The 22,641-nt window shown below is 43.9% G+C and overlaps 2 protein-coding genes across 2 annotated transcripts; both read left to right on the top strand.

The window, feature by feature from the left end:
* The first annotated feature begins 415 nt into the window (after positions 1 to 415).
* On the top strand, positions 416 to 9,149 carry si:cabz01007802.1. Its single transcript, XM_034556795.1, has 23 exons — positions 416 to 573; positions 988 to 1,060; positions 1,140 to 1,223; positions 1,327 to 1,383; positions 1,458 to 1,523; positions 2,182 to 2,241; positions 2,328 to 2,387; positions 2,562 to 2,621; positions 2,703 to 2,762; positions 3,049 to 3,108; positions 3,230 to 3,289; positions 3,472 to 3,549; positions 4,312 to 4,371; positions 4,562 to 4,612; positions 4,814 to 4,912; positions 5,110 to 5,175; positions 5,298 to 5,351; positions 5,469 to 5,501; positions 7,084 to 7,161; positions 7,292 to 7,331; positions 7,422 to 7,467; positions 7,715 to 8,129; positions 8,599 to 9,149. Exons 2-23 carry the CDS (start codon positions 989 to 991, stop codon positions 9,079 to 9,081), a joined length of 2,142 nt encoding a protein of 713 aa, XP_034412686.1. The 5' UTR covers positions 416 to 573; position 988; the 3' UTR covers positions 9,082 to 9,149.
* A 9,093-nt stretch (positions 9,150 to 18,242) lies between these two features.
* On the top strand, positions 18,243 to 21,779 carry si:cabz01007794.1 (mucin-19). Its single transcript, XM_034556841.1, has 7 exons — positions 18,243 to 18,411; positions 19,068 to 20,023; positions 20,148 to 20,336; positions 20,442 to 20,537; positions 20,633 to 20,768; positions 20,923 to 21,075; positions 21,172 to 21,779. Exons 2-7 carry the CDS (start codon positions 19,070 to 19,072, stop codon positions 21,213 to 21,215), a joined length of 1,572 nt encoding a protein of 523 aa, XP_034412732.1. The 5' UTR covers positions 18,243 to 18,411; positions 19,068 to 19,069; the 3' UTR covers positions 21,216 to 21,779.
* The last annotated feature ends 862 nt before the right edge of the window (positions 21,780 to 22,641 follow it).

Below are 22,641 nucleotides of genomic sequence, written 5' to 3' on the forward strand. Positions count from 1 at the left end.
GGCTCTTTTTATGAAAGCGGCTATAATAAAGCGACTCATATAAAAACTACTGAATATTTTATGTAATTAAATTTGCTTCTAAATGCATAACATTGAAGCGTAAATAGGACTGAATTCACAGCTTTGTTATTTATATAAATCTGGTTTTCGTTTCCCTAAACTCAGATTTCTTTTTTTTTTACCCTGCGGCCCAGTAGAAAAGAGGCCACGCCCCCCCCCCCCCGCACAGGTGGCACGTGGGCGCGCGCTCGGCCTCGAACTATCCGCAACTTTGTGGCGGCCGAGCGGCGCTTTGAAGTCCAGCCACGCCGCCCATTGTGCGCCTTTTATACCGAAACTTCCCCTGAAAGCCGGGCATGAAAAGTGTGGGTGGGGGGGGGGAGGGGGGAGGGGGAGGGGGCGGGACGGTCCGCCTCCGGTTGTGTGCCAAAAAACCGGTTCGACGTCTCTCCGCGCGTGACGATGAAGAAGAAGAGGAAGAGGAAGTGAAGCGCCGTGTTGTTGCTTTTTGCTCTTTGCGACGTTTCATTTTTCAATTCTTTTCTCTCCCCGTGTTTCTGTCGCAACACCGAGGTAGGCACCCTGCTCCATTAGTGTGTTACACATCCCTGTGTGCGCGTGTGTGCGCGTGTGTTCAAAGTTCCGGCAATTTTAAAGCTTCTTTGTTTTTATTATTTATTTCACGACGTCCACGCGCGTGTTTTAACACTGTATTCAAAAGCATCACTTATTATTATCTTATTCCACGCAGGCGTTTTCAGCGGTCACCTAAATAAAGTGTAAGTGAAAGAATGCTGTGACGCAACCGGTGTCACCTGCACTTGATTCCCACTGTGCAGGTTCCCAGATCAACATACAGCGCCATGTGTTGGTCGTTTTTATTAATGGGATTTGGTTCCAGAAAAATAAAAGAGCACAGTTTAGTACACGCTTAACAAACAAAATATAAGTGTGTATTAAAGTTTTATTCGTTTTGTCACTTCTCAGCATGAATATGTTCAGAAGAGAGAAAGGCTCGACGACCCCGACCCCGGTGGTGCCGCCCCGCCCCAGCAAGGAGGTATGGAGTTGAGTTTGTTTACATGTGTTTGTTTACATGTTTGTTCCGTTGACCCGAGACACCTGGATTCCATCTCCAGGATCTGGACCACCCCGTCGAGTACGGCCCCCCCAGGCCGGACGCCGGCAGTGAGGTGGCATGCGAGCTCAACCCGAAGACCAAGGTGAGCGTTCCAAATGACCTCCTGAAGACCTCTTCTGGCTTCCTGGGTCATGTTTACTTTTTCATAATTATTGCCTGTGTGTGTGTGTGTGTGTAAACATCAGAGAACGGGGGTGATGGGAGTCATGCACAAGGTCAACCCGTTCAAGTCCACCTCGCAGGTAAGACACGACATCGAGAAGTCGTTCTTATAACTCTGATTACTTAACGTAATAATTATATATTTATTTTTCAGCCTCCCTCCATAGTCGTCAACGCTGCTTCCACCGAGTCCCTAGAACAGGGAGCAGAAACCACTCAGGTGAGAGGAGCTCCAAATAAATATATATCTATATATTATATATGTGTGTGTGTATATATATATATATATATATATATAGATATATATATATATGTGTGTGTATGTATGTATGTATATATATATATATACATATATATATATATATATATGTATGTATGTATGTATGTATGTATGTATGTATGTATGTATGTATGTATGTATGTATGTATATATATATATATATTTAAATATATATATATTTTATATATATATTATATATAATATATATATATATGTGTGTATATATATATATATATATATATATATATATATATATATATATATAATATTTGTTTTTATGCCTTTGGGCAGCTTCCCATTCTCGGGATATCTCTGGAATGCCCGCAGCAATTATTATTATTTTTCTTTTCAAACTTGGCACAAACCTCCTCTTGCAGTCAAGGTCGAACGTATTCAAAATCCTGGTGGTCAAAGGTCACCGTGACCTCGCAGGACACACGTGAAGTGAGCCAGACTCATTTGTTAAAAAAAAGATGGCTAATATTGATGCTCGTGTTTAGCTAAATTGATAAATGGTCAGACGTTGTTGTTCAGGTGCATTACCGCCTCCTTAAAGTGCTTCCTTGAGTTGATGGACCGCTTGAAACCTGTATTTCAGAACCCGGGTATGCTGAGAGGGGTCATGCAGAAGGTCAACCCGTTCAAGTCTTCCTCGCCGGTAAAACGTCAAACCGTCCCTGACGCACATTTTGACGACGTAATGTGGAAAATATGACCACGCCTTTGTTTGTTTCTTTAACGCAGGCCCCGTGCACGGTCGGCCGAGCCTCCGAGTCACTGGAACCGGGAGCCGACCCCCCGAAGGTGGGCGGAGCTTCAAAATATAACCCGTTTAATATCTGGATTTAATTATTTTTAAGCCCCGCCCCCAGCCCTTTTCCTGGTGGAGCATTAGCATAACCAGGCATAGCTTTAAGCTACAGAAACACAGCCACAAGGGCCCCGTTGAACTGACGCCTCTGGAACTTGTGTTTTCAGAGCCCCGGTGTGCTGAGAGGGGTCATACAGAAGGTCAACCCATTCAAGTCGGCCTCCCAGGTAGCGGACGGCGGTGGTTGTGTGTGTGTGTGTGTGTGTGTGTGTGTGTCAGGCGATAAGGCGTCCACTTTTCTCACGCAGGTCTCTAAAGCTGCTTCTTCGGAGTCTCTGGAAGCGGGCCGGGTTTCGGACTCCGGTCAGGTGGGTGACCGGTGACGGTCCTGTCAATCAAAAAATGAGCGAACTCTGGCTCATTTACGTTGAGTTGGGAACCGAAACGTTGACGTCACTGGTGGATAAATAAGTTCCCCTCATCCAGAGTGTCAGTAAAAAACAGGCTTTTGGTAAACGTGGCCCATTAATCAGGTCTTTAAAGTCTTTTATATGATGTAGCGCCTCTAGATACTGTTAACGTGAAGTAGTAAACAAACAAACAATGCCACCCGTTCTTTGGGACGACCTTTCTTTATTACCGGTTGTGTTTCAGAACCCCGGGAAGGTGAAAGGGGCGATGCAGAAAATCAACCCGTTCAAGTCTCCCGCGCAGGTATCATCATCATCATCATCATCATCATCATCATCATCATCATCTGTGCATTTAACACATTTTGTTGTTGTTTTGTTTTAAATCGGTTGTGTTTAATTTGACCCTCTCCGCTCGGCTGCAGGCGCCACGGAGCGATCCCCGAAAGGGTTCCGCGGATCCGCCGGAGACGGGGACAGAACCGGTAAGCCCGGACCGCGTCTTACGGAGCTCGTACTCCGGTTGTCCCCTTTTTTAATTTTTTTTTTATTGATGTATATCTATCATCAAGATGATTGCCTCTCTACGCATTGTGTCCAACGTCTTCACAGTCTCAGGGTGTTTTAGTTATTTTTAAATTCTTCTTTTTTTTTTTTTTTTTCCCAGAATGCCAAGCCTCTGCACGGCGACCTCTCCTCCAGCAGCGGGAGCTTGACGGACGGCAAAGACGTGCCAGAGAAGGAGGTAGAGCGTTTTAAAAGAAGCATCAAAGCTTCAGAGTTCACGAGAGAAATTGTAGAGCGAGACGTTAAAACGACAAAAATAATTTGAAGGGAACCGGAGCGACATATTTCATAACCTGCGTAGAGAAAACTGATTTTAATGTGGTTTCTCATGACTCGTGTCATGTAGAAAACAGCAGCAGTGTTATTCTGGCTCCCGCCACAAGGTGGCGCTAATCAATAGAACATGAGTCTTCAAAGTGATCTTTACTGGGTTGAGATTTGAGTTTTTCTTTCTTCATACAACCAAAGGTACAATCTGAAATATAGAAAGAAATGCACTAATAAACAAACAAAAAAGACAAAACTGTTAAAAATGTCCATTATCGAAACCTGTATCTTGAAATGTAAATTTAGTCTTTTTAAGTATTTACCACTCTAATAATTCATGAATTACTAACAAAAGTGTTTTGTCTCACTGAAAGCTGAACTATCTTCTTTTTTTTTGGTCTCATAAGTATCTATCATTATCAGTGACGTAATCATTTATGTTTAAAAAAGGTAGATAACTTAACATTCCTTATTAATTTCATGTCCCAGAATACCTTTTAATCGTTACATATGACGTTTAAAATAATGTGCAGAGGAAGTATCCCGAACTTTGTTTTTTTCTTATATCCCTTCCACGAACATAGTGCGATTTGTATTTTAAAGCACGTCGTATGAAACATTAATAATCGATAATAATCGAAGACCATTCACTAATTCTGGTTCTTGTTTTCAGAGCCCCGGGATGTTCAGAGGGATGATGCAGAAGGTGAACCCCTTCAGGTCGTACGCACAGGTACCCCGCGGGGAGCCGCTCATCCTCCTCAATCATTTAGGTTTGCTTTACGTCGCCATGGGAGACCGGCGACCACCAGCTGCGCCCCAAGAGACGACCGACCCCAACGCGTTTGATTTAATCTGACTTTTAAAAAAAAAAAAAAACCGGCCGGTCTCGTTTCACCAAACTTCTTTTGGTTGTGTTGCAGAAGCCAGACGAGGAATGTCAGGCCGACTCGTCTTCTTCGTTGGTGACGCAGGTACGAGTCATGGGGAAAGAGTGTGTGTGTGTGTGTGGGTGGGTGGGTGTGTGTGTGTGTGTGTGTGTGTGTGTGATGTCAAACGTGACCACAGAGCATGTTGAAGATAATTGAATTCATGACATAATTGCCCAATCAATGGATCATTAGCTAGAAGTTACTAGCAACAATATTTTGATTCTGATTAATTTGCTCTTTTAGATCTCCTCCAGCTCCGACAGCGGTGACGACGACGGCTCCGCCCCCGACGGCTCCGCCCCCGACGGCTCCGCCCCCGACAGCTCCGCCGTAGACGGTTACGTAAGACGTCCGCCGCGTTCTCCTGGATTCTTTCAGCGTGGGAAAAAATAAATGTCGTCAATCGACTCACCCGGAAAACAAACCGTGAAGACTTTTGCGGTCTAGCCGGAAAAAAACCGGCGGTTTGCCGACTCATTAAAAGTGATTGTTTTGACCCCCCCGAACCCCCAAGTCAAAGAACTCTTTTCTCTCCACAGACCATTTGGTACGCCGACGCCGACGCCGGCCACGAGGTGAAGGGCCAGCCGAAGAAAAGAGCCACGGTGTGCATTCAAAGTCTCCTTTTGTTGTTGTTGTTGTTGTTGTTGTTGTTGTGTTTATTGTTATCACTGCACTCTGCCTGTAGTTTTTTTTAAACACTCTTTTCGTGCTCTTCCTTCTCTAGACGTTCCGGATACGCAGGATTCTGCCGGCTGCCTTGTTTGGGTCTGGAACAAAGGTACCAGTCACTTAAGATGTTTACTCTGCTTTAAGTACATTTGAAGTAAAAAAAAAACCCTTTTTCTTTTTGTTGTGGTTTTTGTGATTTGATTTTGTATTTTCTTTTGCTCCACAGGACTCGTCACCTGACACTCAAGCCCCGCCCCCAGTGAGTAGGCAGCTTCATGTGTAACGCACCTTTTCAAACTCACAAATTCAGAGCTTTACAAAAGGTACGAAAGCCAACGAAGAAAGTGGGAAACAATAAAAAATAAACACAATACGGTGTCAGTGCAGTCGTGAATGGACCCAAATGTAATGAAGAGGTAAAGAAATGACTAAAAACGTCTTTTAAACATGATATTTGTCCCTCTCTCACTCTCAGAGCTGTGCTTCCTGTTTCCTGTCACAGGAACTCTGAGTAATTAATTTTCACGCCTAGTTTTCCTGGCACAATATTTTCTTCAACGTGTCATTTCTTTAGACGTCTTTCCTACATGCTATCTCTGGCCTTTTTCCATACTATACCACCATACTATGACTTTTTATTTTGCATACATATTTATGACTTTTCTGGACACACTATACTAGAATTTAAGCACTTTTTTTTCAATATACTTTTTAGCATCTGACCTCTATTAACATACTATATACTACATACTATACATTTTTCACAACAATTTAAAAGAATTCTAATTTTCTTCCCATCCATTTCTTCTGTTATTTCTATTTATTTTTTACTATATTTGTATGACGTACTGAGTTAGTTACATACTATAACATACTACATACAACATACTATACATTTTTCATAACATTTTAAAAGTACACTATAGCCTAATATGACATGTCATATACAAATTATGGAAGTCACATGGCATGTCAAAGTAAAAGAATAGTAGTAATTGCATATAGTTAAAAAGTCTTTAAAATAAAATAATGTAAATACTTCAGTGTTTTCTTTATGACATACTGAGTTGAGTAGGCAGGTGATACATGTACAATGTCTGCCATGTAAAAGTATATATAAGATATTTTTAGAATGCAGGAATTTCATCTGCTTTAAAAAAAATCCCAAATGTATAATTTCTTTGTTCATAGTTTAAATAAACAAACTACTGTAAATTACTGTGTAAACTGGAAGCCACGTATGCTGAACTCAACGGTAATTACATATCTGTTATTAGAAAGATGCCGAGGAGAAGAATCTTTGCCTAAGGCGTCGTATGTATTTATTTTTAAGTCGCTGATATGAACCTGCTGCCTTTGTGCCGGTGTGACGTCATACCTTTCTTCCTGGAACTAGATGTTGTGTGCCACCCACGGATGTACAACATGTAAAGTTTTGTCATTACGAGCAACATTATTTCACATACAGTTCCACGAAGTACATTTACTTCTTTTCCTCTGCATACCTGTAGTTACTACTTCATCAATTCATTTAAAATCCTACGAGCGTATCATTCATTTCTCTGCAGTAAATCAAACCACCCAACAGTATTAAAGCATGAATATTACCGGCTCTGCTGCAGCCAGCCGCAATATTAAAATGACCCTGAGGCGTTGCTGTGTCAATATATATCTTTGAAATCTTTTTCAACAAAATCTAATATTGTACAATGAGCATTGGCCCAAATAATAATAAAAAAAGAAGTACATATTGGCATATGCTCATTGGTACCCGACTAATACCGTTTAACAGCCTCTAACGCAATCTGTGGACACTATTTATTCTTTTTTTATTCTTTTAGGAAGTAGTGGAAGTCCAGACTTTAGAGATGGCCGAAGTGCCAGAGCACATTGAAGGAACGGTCCTGGACCCTCTAGACGTAAGCTTCTTTTTTAATTATTTCTTATAACATTACGTCACATGATGCTTGTTTTACGTTTTTATAAATTTTTAATTTTTCTGTACAAACTGAATTATTCCAATGAGTTTTCCGATGGTTTGACTTCCAGGAGGAGGAAGGCCTTATAGGGTGGTGGAGATCCGTAGACGGTATGCAAGACGATGTCTTCTGTATTTATTGTTGATCCTGCTTATTGATTACCTTTTTACATACACTATAATTTATTTATTGTGTTTTAGGCTGGGATCAGTGGAACGAGGGCATGCAGGAAGATGAGCCTGAAGAGTGAGTTTATTTATTGAAGTTTTTAAATGTTCTTCTTCGGCTTAAGAGTAGCACTGGTCATTATTAACAACCTATTTCGAGATCATAATGTCTATTATTATTGAAGTAAAATAGATGTTCCTGCTTATCCTTTAGTAAATAAAATTGCCATGTGTCCACAAAACCGACCTTTTACTAAAAGTGAGATGTCTTTTAGTGGCATTGCGTGACCCGTTCTCCTCGTTCTCCTCGTTCTCCTCGTCCCCAGCGTGGTGGAACAAGCCGCGGATCGCGTCTTCTTGGCGGCGCGTCTCTTCGTCCGCTTCTTCAACCAGCGCGGCGCCTCCCTGCAGCAGCGAATCCTGGAGCTGCTGTCTCTGGCCGACTCGGCGGACGCCTTCCACAAGAAGGCGGTCAAGGCCAGCGTCGGCGGCGGGGTGGCCAGCGTCGCCGGCTCCATCACGACCATCACCGGCCTCGTCTTGGCGCCCTTCACCATGGGGGCGTCGCTCATCGTCACGGCGGTCGGCATCGGGGTGGCGACCGCGGGCGGGGTGGCTTCCGCATCGGCCAACATCACCGACACGGTGCATTCCAAGACGGACCGCAAGAAGGTGGAGAAGGTCATCCACGAGTACGAGGGCGACATGAAGGACATCAGGGAGTGCCTGGAGTTTCTGCAGGTGAGGAGATCTTTTTAATTTGTTGGTATTTTATGTTTTTTTAGGCAGTTTCTCACAAAAAGCTTGAAGATGTACTGTTAAAACGTCACCTCTTGACCATTTTTTGCTCTTTTAGCTTTGAGTGTGAAGATCGTAATTGTCTTTTTTAAATTGTGCGTAGATAACCGCCTATTTAAAACACGACAGTTACAATATTTTTACACTAATATCAGGAAATAAAAGCCAAAAAGGTATTTTTTTCGTTGAGTCCTATAAACATTGTCTTAAATTGACTAATTTCATTGGGGAATCATGAAGGTTTTCATGCTCACCAAAACTCTCCAGCAAATGATAATCTGGGCGCCTACTTTTTTCCACCCTACCATTACGTGGTTTGGTCTATAAATACTATAAATAATATGTAGGCGTGGTTTACACACACAGGGTTTAAATATAATGGAACGTCTGCCGTCCCTTATCTACCCGACAGGAAGGGATGGAGATGCTGGAGGAGTGGAACTTTGAAAAGTATGCCGAGAACATCTCCAAGAATCACCTCAACCAGAACGTCAAACACGTCATGAAGGAGGGCGGCCGGGCCGGCAAGGCGCTGGTGGTCAACACGGAGAGCCTGATCAGCACCGTGCAGGTGCTCAGTGTGGCAGGCGGCGCCGCCAAGGCCGCCCAGGTGATGAGCATCACCACGGGGGTCATGTCCGGCCTCTTCCTGGCCCTCGACGTCTTTTTCCTGGCCAAAGACGCCAAGGAGCTCAAGAAGGGAGCCAAGACGGAGTTCGCCGTCAAGATCCGAGAGGTGTGCAAGGACCTGCAGGACGGGCTGCTGGAACTGAACCGCATCAAGGAGCAGCTGCAGAGGACCATCGACGGCATCGAGGTGGAGGTCGACGAGGAGGAAGAGGACGAAGAGCTGCTGAAGTCTGAGCTGAAGAAACTTGTGGAGTTTGAAGAATGAAGGACCAACAAACAGAAGGAAGCCTTTCTTGATACCAATGCCAAAAACAAACTCAACTCGTCCTGTCACTTTCTCAGAAAAGCTATTTTCCAGTAATATATATATATATATATATATATATATATATATATATATATATATATATATATACTATACATATTTATATTAGTTATATTTATAAAAGTATATATATTTTTTTTTAAAGTATAGGTCTGTGCCATGTTGAATTAATGTCACGTTCTTTACAATAAAAAAGATTTCCTGATTATTTGTCTGGCTCTTATCTTTTCTTGAAGTCATAAAACCTGTATTGGCACTATGACCTCGATGAGTGTTCACTGACGCATGAATGACGGGAAGAATGTCGACAATGCTGCCCAGCTGGCTCTAAAAGCCCCTTATCATTACTCTGTGTTGTTAAAACCAGCTTCCATTAAGTAAGAAAAGGATGCGACGCAGCAAAAAAAAATCAACCGAAACAAAAATGCCTTTATGAAAGAGTAATGGAAGAGTTAATGAGTTATTAACAGCTACTTCCTCAGAGATTATGTAGCTGGAAATAACTCGATGCACTAATTCTACGTCGAGCATTCGTGCAAAGACAAAAAAAACGTTCAGAACAAAAGAGAAAAGTGGGTCATAAATTATTTATGTATTTAATTTTGTCGAAGGACAGGGTCACATTTATTTCTCGTGCGTTGCCGCGTTTTTTGTGACGTCGGTCACCTGAATTCAGTCAGGTGAGGCCAATTATATTTGTTAGTGCAGGTGTCTGTGCTAGATTACACTACAGCGTTTTAATTGGTTCTTATTACAGCCAACATTGCTTGTCTATTACAGTAAACACAAGGCAGGAACATATTTGTGGTTGTCTGGAATCGATGTGTGTAAATCTTCCCGTAATCAAAAGATTTCCTTCATTCTTTTCGTGAATTGGAAAAGGAATCCGCCCCGACCGGTTGAAAAGTGAAAGCGGTCTTTTGAGCCATCAAAAGTGACTTCGTAAAAAAAAGTGGGTCTGAAATTATTTATGTATTTAATTTTGTGGAAGGGCAGGGTCACAGTTATTTATCGTGCGTTGCCGCGTTTTTTGTGACGTCGGTCACCGAATCGTTGTGCCCTTGAGAGACCAACACCCACTAACCTTTAGCTAAACGGTTACTAATAAACCACAAGTTCACCGTTCAGTCGTAATCTAATTGGGCCGGTAATTATGCCGTGACTCGGTGACCTCTGGAGGCACATCAGAGGAGTCCATTGCCGGGACCCGGTAGTTTAATAGCCTGAAGTCAAAATGTTCTCTTTCCTGGTCCCAACAGAGGAATAGTAAGAAGTTATTAATACTGAAGCGAACACTGTAAATCCATTTGTCAGAACAACGGCATCGACCAATAACCCGTTACATGTTTATGATTTCATACGTCAAAGTGGACCTGAATTCAGTCAGGTGAGGTCAATTATATTTGTAAGTGCAGGTATCTGTGCTACATTACTCTACAGCGTTTTAATTGGTGCTTATTACAGCCAACATTGCTTGTCTATTACAGTAAACACAAGGCAGGAACATATTTGTGGTTGTCTGCAATCGATGTGTGTAAATCTGCCTTTCCCGTCATCAAAAGATTTCCTTGACTCTTTTCGTGAATTGGAAAAGGAATCCGCCCCGGCCGGTTGAAAAGTGAAAGCGGTCTTTTGAGCCATCAAAAGTGACTTCGTAAAAACGCAACTCGAGATTTGTCTGTTCAATTCAGTGGATGGATTGGATTTACTTTACGACATTTACCACGTTGGTTTTTTGTTATATTTTGTTGTTGTTTTTATGTGTAACGGGGGAACAAAACTAATCATGTAAAACATAGAAATGGAGATTCTTATTCACTAAGATTAAGATTCTGACTCTCACAAGCAAGTTAGGAGCAGAAGAAGTTACAATTCAACAAAACACACCAAGAAATAGTTACTATAATAGAAACTGAATAATAATCTTTAGAAATCTTTCATTTTATATTATAAGTATGTCAACTAAAAGGACGGCAATACACATGCATCTGTTTCCACATTCAACAGCTCCAGGACCTTATTGTTCTTGGCAGGGATGTGCTGATGGAATTTAGGGAGTTTTTTTCTCTCGCATTGATGAACTATAATCCATCGCAGTGTAAACACATCGACTAAAGACACATCGACTTGTTTTGTTTGCGCCAACGCATGAATTCCATTTCAACGCGTCCGACCGGTTCTCTAATCACCTTAATCTCTGCGGTGAAAGGGAACACTGTCTGGAAGCTCGTGCCGATCAACAAGCGGAGCGAGATCTGTGACTTCGGTTCGCTCGCAACCAACACGGAGCAACGGCAACAACGACGCTATCAGATTTCACATTTTATGCAGGGTCAGGAACAGGGTCAGGAACAGGAACAGGGTCAGGAACAGGGTCAGGAACAAGGGTCAGGAACAGGGGAACAGGGTCAGGAACAAGGGAACAGGGTCAGGAACAGGGGAACAGGGTCAGGAACAGGGGAACAGGGTCAGGAACAGGGGAACAGGGTCAGGAACAGGAACAGGAACAGGGTCAGGAACAGGGTCAGGAACAGGAACAGGGTCAGGAACAGGGTCAGGAACAAGGGTCAGTAACAGGGGAACAGGGTCAGGAACAAGGGAACAGGGTCAGGAACAGGGGAACAGGGTCAGGAACAGGGTCAGGAACAGGAACAGGGTCAGGAACAGGGTCAGGAACAGGGTCAGGAACAAGGGTCAGGAACAGGGGAACAGGGTCAGGAACAGGGTCAGGAATAGGAACAGGGTCAGGAACAGGGTCAGGAACAGGGGAACGGGGTCAGGAACAAGGGAACAAGGTCAGGAACGGGAACAGGGTCAGGAACAAGGGAACAGGGTCAGGAACAGGGTCAGGAACAAGGGTCAGGAACAGGAACAGGGTCAGGAACAGGGTCAGGAACAAGGGTCAGGAACAGGGTCAGGAACAGGGGAACAGGGTCAGGAACAAGGGAACAGGGTCAGGAACAGAGTCAGGAACAAGGGTCAGGAACAGGGGAACAGGAACAGGGGAACAGGGTCAGGAACAAGGGAACAGGGTCAGGAACAAGGGTCAGGAACAGGGTCAGGAACAGGTTCTGTGAGACGGGCCTTGTAGATATCTGACAGGTGGCCTCCTCTAATCACCTTAATCTCTGCGGTGAAAGGGAACACTGTCTGGAAGCTCGTGCCGATCAACAAGCGGAGCGAGATCTGTGACTTTGGTTCGCTTGCAACCAACACAGAGCAACGGCAACAACAATGCTATCAGATTTCACATTTTATGCAGGGTCAGGAACAGGGTCAGGAACAGGAACAGGGTCAGGAACAGGGTCAGGAACAGGGTCAGGAACAAGGGTCAGGAACAGGGGAACAGGGTCAGGAACAAGGAAACAGGGTCAGGAACAGGGTCAGGAACAAGGGTCAGGAACAGGGTCAGGAACAAGGGAACAGGGTCAGGAACAGGGTCAGGAACAGGGGAACGGGGTCAGGAACAAGGGAACAATGTCAGGAACGGGAACAGGGTCAGGAACAAGGGAACAGGGTCAGGAACAGGGTCAGGAACAAGGGTCAGGAACAGGAACAGGGTCAGGAACAGGGTCAGGAACAAGGGTCAGGAACAGGGTCAGGAACAGGGGAACAGGGTCAGGAACAAGGGAACAGGGTCAGGAACAGAGTCAGGAACAAGGGTCAGGAACAGGGGAACAGGAACAGGGGAACAGGGTCAGGAACAAGGGAACAGGGTCAGGAACAAGGGTCAGGAACAGGGTCAGGAACAGGTTCTGTGAGACGGGCCTTGTAGATATCTGACAGGTGGCCTCCTCTAATCACCTTAATCTCTGCGGTGAAAGGGAACACTGTCTGGAAGCTCGTGCCGATCAACAAGCGGAGCGAGATCTGTGACTTTGGTTCGCTTGCAACCAACACAGAGCAACGGCAACAACAATGCTATCAGATTTCACATTTTATGCAGGGTCAGGAACAGGGTCAGGAACAGGAACAGGGTCAGGAACAGGGTCAGGAACAGGGTCAGGAACAAGGGTCAGGAACAGGGGAACAGGGTCAGGAACAAGGAAACAGGGTCAGGAACAGGGTCAGGAACAAGGGTCAGGAACAGGGTCAGGAACAAGGGAACAGGGTCAGGAACAGGCTCAGGAACAAGGGAACAGGGTCAGGAACAAGGGTCAGGAACAGGGGAACAGGGTCAGGAACAAGGGTCAGGAACAGGGTCAGGAACAGAGGAAAAGGGTCAGGAACAAGGGTCAGGAACAGGGGAACAGGGTCAGGAACCAGGGAACAGGGTCAGGAACAGGGGAACAGGGTCAGGAACAAGGGTCAGGAACAGGGTCAGGAACAGGGTCAGGAACAAGGGTCAGGAACAGAGGAACAGGGGAACAGGGTCAGGAACAAGGGTCAGGAACAGGGTCAGGAACAAGTGTCAGGAACAGGGGAACAGGGTCAGAAACAGGGGAACAGGAACAGGGTCAGGAACAAGGGTCAGGAACAGGGGTCGGGAATAGGGGAACAGGAACTGGGGAACAGGGTCAGGAACAAAGGTCAGGAACAGGGTCAGGATCAGGGTTCAGGAACGGGAACAGGGTCAGGAAGAGGGTCAGGAACAGAGGAACAGGATCAGGGTTCAGGAAAAGGGTCAGAAACAGGTTCAGGAGCAGAGGTCAAGGACAGGATCAGGAACAGGGGTCAGGAACAGGGGTCGGGAATAGGGGAACAGGAACTGGGGAACAGGGTCAGGAACAAAGGTCAGGAACAGGGTCAGGATCAGGGTTCAGGAACGGGAACAGGGTCAGGAAGAGGGTCAGGAACAGAGGAACAGGATCAGGGTTCAGGAAAAGGGTCAGAAACAGGTTCAGGAGCAGAGGTCAAGGACAGGATCAGGAACAGGGGTCAGGAACAGGGTCAAGAACAGGGTCAGGCAGAAAAAATAGACAGTGATGTCTCAAAAGTCATTTAAATTATTATTATTAAGTTGCAGAAACACTGAGTGCAAATTGTTCACCTTCTCTCTCTCCCTCTCTCTCTGGAGGAAGCTGGTGGTGGTGAGAGCGTGCTGAGACTAAATGTTTGGTGATTTTTCTCAAATTTTTCATAATTCTTTTCTTCCATAGTTCACTGTGTGATTGAGTAGTTGTGTTTTGTCTGTCTGTTTGTGTATTTTGTGTGTTTATAGTTTTTTTTGTGGGGATAAACCGTGTTTCTTGTCCGCAATGACGCTGGATGTCTCCTTCAGGGTGAAACAGGGGACGGGCACTACATGGTGTACGCTACTACCGGTAGCATCAAGTGCTTTAAGTGTAGGGGGGCAGACCGGCCGAGGGGCGCCCCGAGCCGAGAGACGCATCAGCGGAGCGGCCAAGTAGCACCGGGGCTCCGCGGAGTGGAGAGCCGGCGGAGGTCGCTGTACAAGCTGGAGGACATTAATGACTTCCTGGATGAAACGTTTGGAAAATCAGTAAAAGTTTCAGACTTCTTTCCAGATGCAGAAAGGTTCATGAAAAGTGTTTTATCAGTACAGAAAGCGGTTGGTGTGGAGACATTAGATGAGAGGAAGCGTTTCCGTCTTAAAAACACATGACGAGTCTCAGGAAGCTGAAGAGGGATAAAGGTTCCAAAAGGATGAAAACCTTTAAGTGAGTCTCATGGATGTGCTGTACTTAATATTTATGTTACTGTTGGCTGTTTACATCACTGTTCTGTTTCATACTTAAATGCACAAGGTGAGGGTTGGGTCTTTAATCATTAATGGTAGTCGAGCATGTGAGAAGAGAGCTGTCACTGTAGAAGGTCAATCGAAAGAATCCAGAGGGCAGTTGTGGACTTCTTCTGGTCCCGGCTTCACTGGCTGAGATCTGCGGTGCTGTAGCTACTGGTCCAGGAGGGAGGACCGGGCCTGGTGGACATTGCATCCCAGCCTTCAGCCTGCAGACGGCCCAGAGGCTGCTGTACAGCTTCGGCCTGCCATGGACCGATACTGCATGTGTGCTGCTGAGGAAGGATGGAAGGTTAAGGTATGAAAAACACCTGTTCCTACTTCAGCCCCAGTCAGTAGACTTCGTCCTGACGTCGGTCAGCCTGAGATCCAGACTGAGAGAGGCCGGCTGTGTTGAGCTGGCTCATCTAAAGAACTCCATCCCTCAGCTAGTGGATCAACATCCGCTCCAGCAGGCTGCTGCTCAAGAAACACGGAACTCTTTGTGAACGTTTGGGCTCTGAAGGACGTCCTGGCTTCAGAGGCGATGCTCTGGTTCTTATGAGTAGTGTTTTTTCTTTACTAATGTTTTCTTGATTTTGTTTTGTTTGTGTTGCATGTTTTAGTTTTGTTGTAAGTTTTTGATAAACAGTATAACTGTAAACTGATTTGATTGAGAAATATAGACCCTAGACAATCAGTCTCTCTCACACACACACACACACACACACAGTGAGCGGCACTGTGCTCGGCCGCAGTCCAAACGTCAACATGTTTTGACAAAAGAAAAGTCCCTCACATAATCAAAACTATAAGGGAGCATATCGTCACATGAGCTGAACACGGAAACACCGAATAAGACGTTGTTTCCCTGAAGTTGTGTGCGCACGGCATTATGAAAGTACGAGGTTCAGTGGAACCAAGGTGCACTGGGCTGCAGGCCAACCCGTTCCCACTGGTAGCACTAGTACACATATTTCTAGTATGACGGGAGTGAACCAAAATATGCACAAATCCGGTCGCGCAAGCTCGACCCGCCATAAACCCTTGCGACCGCTCGACACGCTCGCTTGTCCGGTTAGACGTCTTGAGAGTTTCAGACAGGGGTGGGTGGGTGGTGTGAAACGGGGCGACGTCTCTCTGCTCGCTCTCTTTTTAAAACACAATGACTTTTTTAAACTGGCACGCATCACAGAAAAAGCTCTTGTATATGCAAACGCCACGGTGGCAGTCCGGAGCCGTGGTAAATATCAGAAAAGGTGTGGTCTTAAGTCGCAAGGCCACTAAACATTTAAACGTGTACACGACAGCGTTATCTACTCTTTACACAAGAAAAACTACAGCGCAGACAAATATTTGGTTTAGATTATTTGTATAGGCTGTAGCCTTTTGTGGACGCAAGCACACGGAAAACAGACCACTCTCCTCGTGGCGGCAGAGGGCTCTGAAGGCACTTCTTCTCAGAGGTTCACAACATCCCTTTCAATATCTGAAAAATAACTGTAACCGAAAGACAAATTATTTGACAACGGCCCCCCAATGATGGCAATGACGCTACGCCATTGGACTGAACCACGTGCCTCAAACATCAGTTTTGCAATTCAAAGTGCTTCAGATGAAAAACATAATGCCAAAGATTTACTTGGAAAAGACAAACAAAAAGATAATAACTTTTAGGTGTTTTTTTTTGTTTTTTTTAACCCTGGCCAGTTGCTATACCAGTTGCTTGTTATGGTGAAATGATACCTGGTCACAATGTGCCGACTCATGAGCGTCGTCCTGGGAAACGACAGAAGAATGACTCATAGCGAGGAGTCAGGTAGCGCACCTGTCGGTCCTTATTCCTTCCCCTCGGCTCTCTCTAGGCTTCACCGGTTGAATTGAAAGCTTCCTAATTTGCAATTGTTTGAAAATCAATCACCTCATTGCTCTTACATCCCCAAAAAACAACAACTTTTCAAGTCTGGTGGGACATGAAATCTGTTGTAATGTCAAGTCACTAAAATATTGGCCGTTGTCGAATCAGCCACATTTGTGTAATTGATTATTACTTTTTTGTATTCTTACACTGCACTGCAGAAGATACTCATACGTTCTGAAGATTTCAGTTTCATGACACACCATGAGATTGTCGTTTTTTTGTGACACACTGCTCAAGTTTTTGTGTATTGACGTACTTACGGAGAAATCACAAGACTACAGAACCAACCCAACCGGTTTAACACATATAATGCTGTTGGCTTTTCTCTGTGTATTGTTTAAGCCATTCAGCCAAACGCTATTTATTTTTAATAAGCAAGAGTTTAAACGCCAACTGACAAGAAGAATGTCTAAATGTTATCCTTTTACTTTCTTATTGTCACCTATAGTGGTTAGAACACACACGATGAAAACGATCTGGGAAATACATTATTGTATTTGTGTACAACGAACACAAGCTCTAAAGAAAATATGATACGTAATTGAGACCTTTTTTCTTCTTTTCTGCTGATATGATCTCATCCGTGACACAATCCGTGACATCCCTGTACAAGCTCCTCAGAGCCATCGTTAGTAAATTAATCATAATTCTCCCTCTATTATATGTCGGTGGAAAAACATATTCAAACAGCTACACAATTTATTCACGAATGATTTCATTCACTATTTAGTTAATCATAGTAGGAGCTCTTTGATCAACGTTACTGTATTGTAGACCTTAACATATCGGTTCATTAACTCTGATTCTTTGACTGCACACCGAATAACACATTTCAGAAGGCTACTCCCATTATCGTATTACAGGCAGAGTTGCCTGAACTTGCATGGTCAAAGGATAGGGAGGGTAAACAACAAACAAGAAACCACAGAACACAAAGGCGATACTAAAGTTAACACAATAACCTGCACATTGGCTGACAAACCAGTTCTGGCCATTGTGTCACCATTCATTTCTTAAACCAATCCCTGTCATTGTATTCAGGGGTGAAGTGTGGGGAGGGGGAGGGAGATCTGGTGCATTTGCTCAAATGTAACATTACTTTTAATAATATGCACCTATAATACTGAACAATTCCGGTAGTAATTTATACTACTTTCATTTTAAATGGCGTAGCATCAGCATCAGCTTCGACCAGGGTCCGACGAACTATATGGCCGCGCTCCAAAAGACTAGCATGTACCTAATAAGTTTATTATAAAAAAGGAAGATGATGTGATCGATAGAGACACGGTGTTCGTTTTTCCTTGTCCCCATCGAGACCATTGAGGAAGTAATGCATTTAGAAGCTACAAAGTTCCAATCACATGGCAAAATTCACGTGGCTTCCATCAAACACGCCCCATAAGCCTTCATTCCAAGCCCTGCCCTATGAAACATCATCAATGATGTCAGAGAAAGTTTTTTTTTTTTTTGCACTGACTCGTTTAAATATTGACACAGGGAATACAGGTGTTACACCTTTACCTGGGAACACTAGAGGAGCAAGCAGCCTACCGAGAAGCCACACCGAAGACTAAAACTACACAAGATCTTCATTTCAAGAGACTGCAGATTGTTTTGTTTCTTAACCCGATTTCACGTCATTTGGAACTGAAGACAATATCTACAGGTAGGCTTTTGAATATAAGGTATATCACTTTTGAAGTAATGTCATATGAAGTACTTGCATTCAGTTTTTCTTCAAATTTAGGTTTCTTTTGCAAATCAATCAAATGTATCATGTTAATTATCAATTTCCGTCATCTGAAATATATAACTAAACTATGAAGCGCAATCAATGTTTATGATTACTAAGAATATTATACACAATTGATCCGTATTATGAGTATTTTAGTAATATCAAGCAAAGTTAATATGATTAAACCCATCATACATACATATTATACATTTTCTTTTGAATTGTTTTTAAATTAACAAAATTGATAGATAACACGTAAACTAAATTACTTGTTAGGCGTGTACCTGTGTTAATGGAAATATATTCATGTTAAATATAAATCATTGGTTAACAAATTGATTAATGTAGTCTTTTTCATTTCGGTTGTCATTATTAAGGGTGTTTTCCTCTACGATCCCACAAAGAGTGTAGCTCAACATTCCTTCTTTGTAAAATGTTCTCAAATGCAGTACTGTAAAAGAAATTATGTTTTAATTAAATATTTCTCCTTTTATGATTTACTCTGAGCCCACTTGATAGAATCTCTTGACACAATTGTGTTTTAAATGATATTAACTAAGTGCATAATCTTACCCCACCCAATCCAGGCATGGACAACAGACTGGTCCTCACTGTCCTATTTGTGACGCTGTCCTGGTTATCTGTGGGCACCTACGCCGCAAACGCTACAGTATCTACTAACGGGACAACTGCGGCAAACGCGACCACGGCACCGGCTAACGGGACAACTGCGGCAAACGCGACCACGGCACCGGCTAACGGGACAACTGCGGCAAACGCGACCACGGCACCGGCTAACGGGACAACTGCGGCAAACGCGACCACGGCACCGGCTAACGGGACAACTGCGGCAAACGCGACCACGGCACCGGCTAACGGGACAACTGCGGCAAACGCGACCACGGCACCGGCTAACGGGACAACTGCGGCAAACGCGACCACGGCACCGGCTAACGTGATAATTGCGGCAAACGCGACCACGGCACCGGCTAACGCGACAACGGCAGCGAACGCGACCACGGCACCGGCTAACGCGACAACGGCGGCGAACGCGACCACGGCACCGGCTAACGCGACAACGGCAGCGAACGCGACCACGGCACCGGCTAACGTGACAACTGCAACGAACGCAACCACGGCACCGGCTAACGGAACAACGGCGGCGAACGCGACCACGGCACCGGCAAACGGGACAACTGCAATGAACGCGACCACGGCACCGGCTAACGGGACAACGGCGGCGAACGCGACCACGGCACCGGCTAACGTGACAACTGCAACGAACGCGACCACGGCACCGGCTAACGGGACAACTGCGGCAAACGCGACCACGGCACCGGCTAACGCGACAACGGCGGCGAACGCGACCACGGCACCGGCTAACGGGACAACTGCAACGAACGCGACCACGGCACCGGCTAACGGGACAACGGCGGCGAACGCGACCACGGCACCGGCTAACGGGACAACGGCGGCGAACGCGACCACGGCACCGACCACGGCACCGGCTCTGACACAAAACACCACAGTGGAAAATCTTGGGGTGAGTAATGTCCAAAAAAATAGAGCACACTGGAAAATAACTGAATTTATAATCATTGATGGTGTTTACCATCATCAAAGTGCACATTTCCAACCCACTCAAAAGGTTCTTATCTCCCTTGCAGACACCTCTTTCTCGGACAGGATGTGGGACCCAGGTGCTCTGTGCGGCTGAGCCCGCAGAGTGCGACCCCTCCTCAGGTTCATGTTTCTTTCTTAATGCCAAGCAGACGAGCGGTAATAACTTTGAGTTTGGACTCTCAGGAGAATCAGATGGCTACATTGCCGCCACCCTGTCAACTGACGCAACACTGGTATGCTAAAACGTAGCATGACGGCTAAACCAAAGCTATTCACATAGTTTGTTTGAAATCATCTGTGTAAACAGGTTATTAACCATTCCTTGTTTTACACCACAGGGAGGAAATGACACAACCTATGTCTGTGCAAATAACAACGGGGTTGTTAAGTTCTTTCCCACTGTCCTCGACAACGGCACGCTGACTGTGACAACGGTGAGTTCTACTCAGATTAATGGTGGTAGTGGACTTTTAAATTTAAATATTTTTTTTAATATTAATACACTCATTGTCTTTTTTTTGCTCCGCAGCTGAACGTGAACTCTGTGAAGGGCAGCGTCAATGGAAGGAAAATCCAGTGTACATTTGCTGCCACTGTTCCAGACACTTCTACTAGAGCTGCATCAGGTTTCACGCTCGCAGTCTCCACTGGACCTTTCAACAACAGTAAGCCAACATAGTGGAGACACACACATCACATGCACTTTAAACAGCCAACTAAGACCCATTGTCAGAGACTATCACAGATCATACTGTATATTAATTGTCCCATGTTGTAAAACATGTCCATGAACCTTTTGTCTTTTGCATTCTTGTTCAGCTACTGGTATTCTGGGAGCCCCCGACACCAAAATAAAGCGTTCCGGTGTAGACCTGGCAAACGTTAATGGCACAGTAACCACTACTCCTACCACTCTTACTACTCCTAGTAATACTAGCCACGCCATTACACTCCGTCAATCTCTCACACAGGGTAAGTCATGGTTGTTATCCTCAAGAGAGAAAAGTTGTCCTAAATGTGTGTTGGAACAATGCCTAATAAATAATTTCTTTCTGTCCTCCCCTACAGCTGTGCTGATCACTGTGGGTGTAGTCGGTCTGACCATGCTATAAGGAACTGAAACCCGCAAGACAAGAAAAATCATAACTTTCCTATTTATGTGTGTGTGCTGAATATATAAACATGTGCGATGCATCACAGATATTAGGATCATGGTTAATTGTTTACAGCAGTTGAAAGTAGCAATGATGGAGAGTGATCACTCTTCCGATAGCTTATGTGAGTGAAGCTTATGCGAATGAAGGCAAGTTTTTTATTTAATATGTAATCAATTGTGTTTTTGTGACCACAGGACTGCTGGATTTCTGTCCTACAAGTATACATATATTGACTCTTTCTTCAGTCAAAATCAATCACTGTGTGGTTAGAATAGGATACAAATGAAAAGCACTATTACATTTACAACTACTAAGAGTAATCAAATATCAAATCTTATCATGTTAACCACTACTTGGCTTTCACCAGTAGAGGTCGTTTGGGATCTAATTTTCTTTTAAGCCCACACTGCTCAGACAAAAACATCATAACTTGATAACTCCACACTAACCGCTGAAGAAATGCAATAATTTTTTTGTTAATAAACTATGAAGCCAAAAAACATAATATTATTCTGTTTATCCTCAAAAAGGCCAGATGGGACACTATAAAGACCATAATTAGTTCACACAAGACAGGCAAAGAAACAATGTATTTTCTCCTCTGAAGTCACAAAATAATACTAGAAAATGGTTGCAATCTGTGTTCGCATTATATTATTATTACAATGTTATTCTTTTTTTTTGTGAATGTACATATTGATGACTTTTACGTTTAAAATGAAGCCTTCATTGGCTGATATTTTGTCCAAGTGCAAGTAAACATTCAAATGAGCTGTCGCTTCTAAAGAATGCTATATGATACCAAGTATTGGTGAAACTGTATGTAACATTGGAATAAATATTTTAAGTAAACTGATTGTCTCAGTGTCTTTAATACAGTCAGAAATTGTTGACATATGGAAAACATAAGACTGTATCCCCAACAAGCTAGAGACGGAAGATCTGAATCTGAACCTTTAATATAAAGAAATGTGTTCCAAAACTTTGCTGATTTTAATTACCCTGAAATGTTTTTACAGCATCAGCACAGTTCCTTGTAATAGGAGGCCAATTTATGATCAACAATTATGCAGGGAGAATTTAGATTATTAACAGTCAAATATAAGTATCATACAAGATGCTAAAGTATAACAAAACCATGAATGGTGGTAGTAACATATTTCATGTTACAATGTAAAAGACATTGATGAAGAAAAAAGAAACTGGACTTAAAATCATTGACATGTACAAAAATGCAATGAAGAGATGGTGGGTGAATTCAATCAGTACTCCTAACGTTACATCATCAGGTAAGTTGAAATGTCATTTAGTTGACACAAGAGTATCACACCTACCTTTTTAAGATTAGAATATTTTTTCTGTTAATATTTGGTAAAAGACC

Source organism: Cyclopterus lumpus, chromosome 18 (genome assembly GCF_009769545.1).
Source record: "Cyclopterus lumpus isolate fCycLum1 chromosome 18, fCycLum1.pri, whole genome shotgun sequence".
Classification (NCBI taxonomy): domain Eukaryota; kingdom Metazoa; phylum Chordata; class Actinopteri; order Perciformes; family Cyclopteridae; genus Cyclopterus; species Cyclopterus lumpus.

Coding starts and splice junctions, on each gene's coding strand:
- si:cabz01007794.1 (XM_034556841.1), top strand. CDS start 19,070: ATGGACAACAGACTGGTCCTCACTGTCCTATTTGTGACGCTGTCCTGG. Junction 20,024..20,147: donor CCACAGTGGAAAATCTTGGG/GTGAGTAATGTC, acceptor TCTCCCTTGCAG/ACACCTCTTTCTCGGACAGG. Junction 20,538..20,632: donor GCACGCTGACTGTGACAACG/GTGAGTTCTACT, acceptor TTTGCTCCGCAG/CTGAACGTGAACTCTGTGAA.
- si:cabz01007802.1 (XM_034556795.1), top strand. CDS start 989: ATGAATATGTTCAGAAGAGAGAAAGGCTCGACGACCCCGACCCCGGTG. Junction 1,524..2,181: donor AGGGAGCAGAAACCACTCAG/GTGAGAGGAGCT, acceptor CCTGTATTTCAG/AACCCGGGTATGCTGAGAGG. Junction 2,763..3,048: donor GGGTTTCGGACTCCGGTCAG/GTGGGTGACCGG, acceptor GTTGTGTTTCAG/AACCCCGGGAAGGTGAAAGG.